The 2,134-nt window shown below is 54.7% G+C and overlaps 2 protein-coding genes across 2 annotated transcripts in view; one reads left to right on the plus strand and one right to left on the minus strand.

The window, feature by feature from the left end:
• Positions 1-79: 79 nt before the first annotated feature.
• On the minus strand, positions 80-676 carry CBG21646 (the record flags this gene model as incomplete). The annotated part of the gene is made up of 1 exon (XM_002632854.1): positions 80-676. One exon carries the CDS (start codon positions 674-676, stop codon positions 80-82), a length of 597 nt encoding a protein of 198 aa, XP_002632900.1.
• A 194-nt stretch (positions 677-870) lies between these two features.
• CBG21647 overlaps positions 871-2,134 on the plus strand; it is a gene marked incomplete at both ends in the record, with an annotated part of 21,035 nt that continues 19,771 nt past the window's right edge. The window contains 2 exons of the mRNA XM_002632855.1: positions 871-1,864; positions 1,887-2,111. Coding sequence (XP_002632901.1) covers positions 871-1,864; positions 1,887-2,111 — 1,219 coding nt within the window. The remainder of the gene's footprint in view (positions 1,865-1,886; positions 2,112-2,134) is intronic.

A 2,134-nucleotide genomic window follows, 5' to 3' on the forward strand; every position in this document is an offset into this window, starting at 1 on the left:
GGGAAAATAATTAAAATCATTTTTACAGAAAATCAAAAATATTTGAAGAAAAATTTCACGTTTTGGAAAAAAACTTTTATTAAAAAGTGAAAAAATGGAGCACAGAGATAAGATCTCTGGATTTTTGCATATAAGGGAAGAGAGAAACAGTGAGAATCGTCAGTTCTCGAATGGGAACTGGTATCCAACCGGAAGGAGCTGGAGCACTCCGAGCCGGGGCTCCGAGAGCCGAAGCAGCTGTTAGAGGTAGAATCGGAGCTGGTTGAGGTGGAATCGGAGCTGGTGGAGGTGAAATCATAGCTGGTGGAGGTGGAATCGGAGCTGGTGGAGGTGGAATCGGAGATGATGGAGGTAGAATCGGAGCTGGTGGAGGTGGAATCGGAGCTGGTGGAGGTGGAATCGGAGATGATGGAGGTAGAATCGGAGCTGGTGGAGGTGGAATCGGAGCTGGTGGAAGTAGAATCATAGCTGGTGGAGGTGGAATCGGAGCCGGTAGAGATGGAATCGGAGCTGGTGGAGGTGGAATCGGAGCTGGTGAAGGTGGAATCGGAGCTGGTGAAGGTGGAATCATAGCTGGTGGAGGTGGAATCGGAGCCGGTAGAGGTGGAATCGGAGCTGGTGGAGGTGGAATCGGAGCTGGTGAAGGTGGAATCGGAGCTGGTGAAGGTGGAATCATAGCTGGTGGAGGTGGAATCGGAGCCGGTGGAGGTGGAATCGGAGCTGGTGGAAGTAGAATTATAGCTGGTGGAGGTGGAATCGGAGCCGGTAGAGGTGGAATCGGAGCTGGTGGAGGTGGAATCGGAGCTGGTGGAGGTAGAATCATAGCTGGTGAAGGTGGAATCGGAGCTGGTGGAGGTGGAATCGGAGATGATGGAGGTAGACATCGGAGCTGGTGGAGGTGGAATCGGAGCCGGTAGAGGTGGAATCGGAGCTGGTGGAGGTGGAATCATAGCTGGAGGAGGTGGAATCGGAGCTGGTGGAGGTGGAATCGGAGATGATGGAGGTGGAATCATAGCTGGTGAAGGTGGAATCGGAGCTGGTGGAGGTGGAATCGGAGATGATGGAGGTAGAATCGGAGCTGGTGGAGGTGGAATCGGAGCTGGTGAAGGTGGAATCGGAGCTGGTGAAGGTGGAATCATAGCTGGAGGAGGTGGAATCGGAGCCGGTGGAGGTGGAATCGGAGCTGGTGGAGGTGGAATCGGAGATGATGGAGGTAGAATCGGAGCTGGTGGAGGTGGAATCGGAGCTGGTGAAGGTGGAATCGGAGCTGGTGGAGGTGGAATCGGAGATGATGGAGGTAGAATCGGAGCTGGAGGAAGTAGAATCATAGCTGGTGGAGGTGGAATCGGAGCCGGTAGAGGTGGAATCGGAGCTGGTGGAGGTGGAATCATAGCTGGTGAAGGTGGAATCGGAGCTGGTGGAGGTGGAATCGGAGATGATGGAGGTAGAATCGGAGCTGGTGGAGGTGGAATCGGAGATGATGGAGGTAGAATCGGAGCTGGAGGAAGTAGAATCATAGCTGGTGGAGGTGGAATCGGAGCCGGTAGAGGTGGAATCGGAGCTGGTGGAGGTGGAATCATAGCTGGTGGAGGTGGAATCGGAGCTGGTGGAGGTGGAATCGGAGCTGGTGAAGGTAGAATCGCAGCTGGTGGAGGTGGAATCGGAGCTGATGGAGGTAGAATCGGAGCTGGTGGAGGTGGAATCGGAGCTGGTGAAGGTGGAATCGGAGCTGGTGAAGGTGGAATCACAGCTGGTGGAGGTGGAATCGGAGCCGGTAGAGGTGGAATCGGAGCTGGTGGAGGTGGAATCGGAGCTGGTGAAGGTGGAATCGGAGCTGGTGGAGGTGGAATCGGAGCTGATGGAGGTAGAATCGGAGCTGGTGCCAGGTAGAATCATAGCTGGTGGAGGTGGAATCGGAGCCGGTAGAGGTGCAATCGGAGCTGGTGGAGGTGGAATCGGAGCTGGTGAAGGTGGAATCGGAGCTGGTGGAAGTGGAATCGGAGATGATGGAGGTAGAATCGGAGCTGGTGGAAGTAGAATCATAGCTGGTGGAGGTGGAATCGGAGCCGGTAGAGGTGGAATCGGAGCTGGTGGAGGTGGAATCGGAGCTGGTGAAGGTCGAATCGGAGCTGGG

Source organism: Caenorhabditis briggsae (assembly GCF_000004555.2).
Source record: "Caenorhabditis briggsae complete genome, chrIV, whole genome shotgun sequence".
NCBI classification, from domain to species: domain Eukaryota; kingdom Metazoa; phylum Nematoda; class Chromadorea; order Rhabditida; family Rhabditidae; genus Caenorhabditis; species Caenorhabditis briggsae.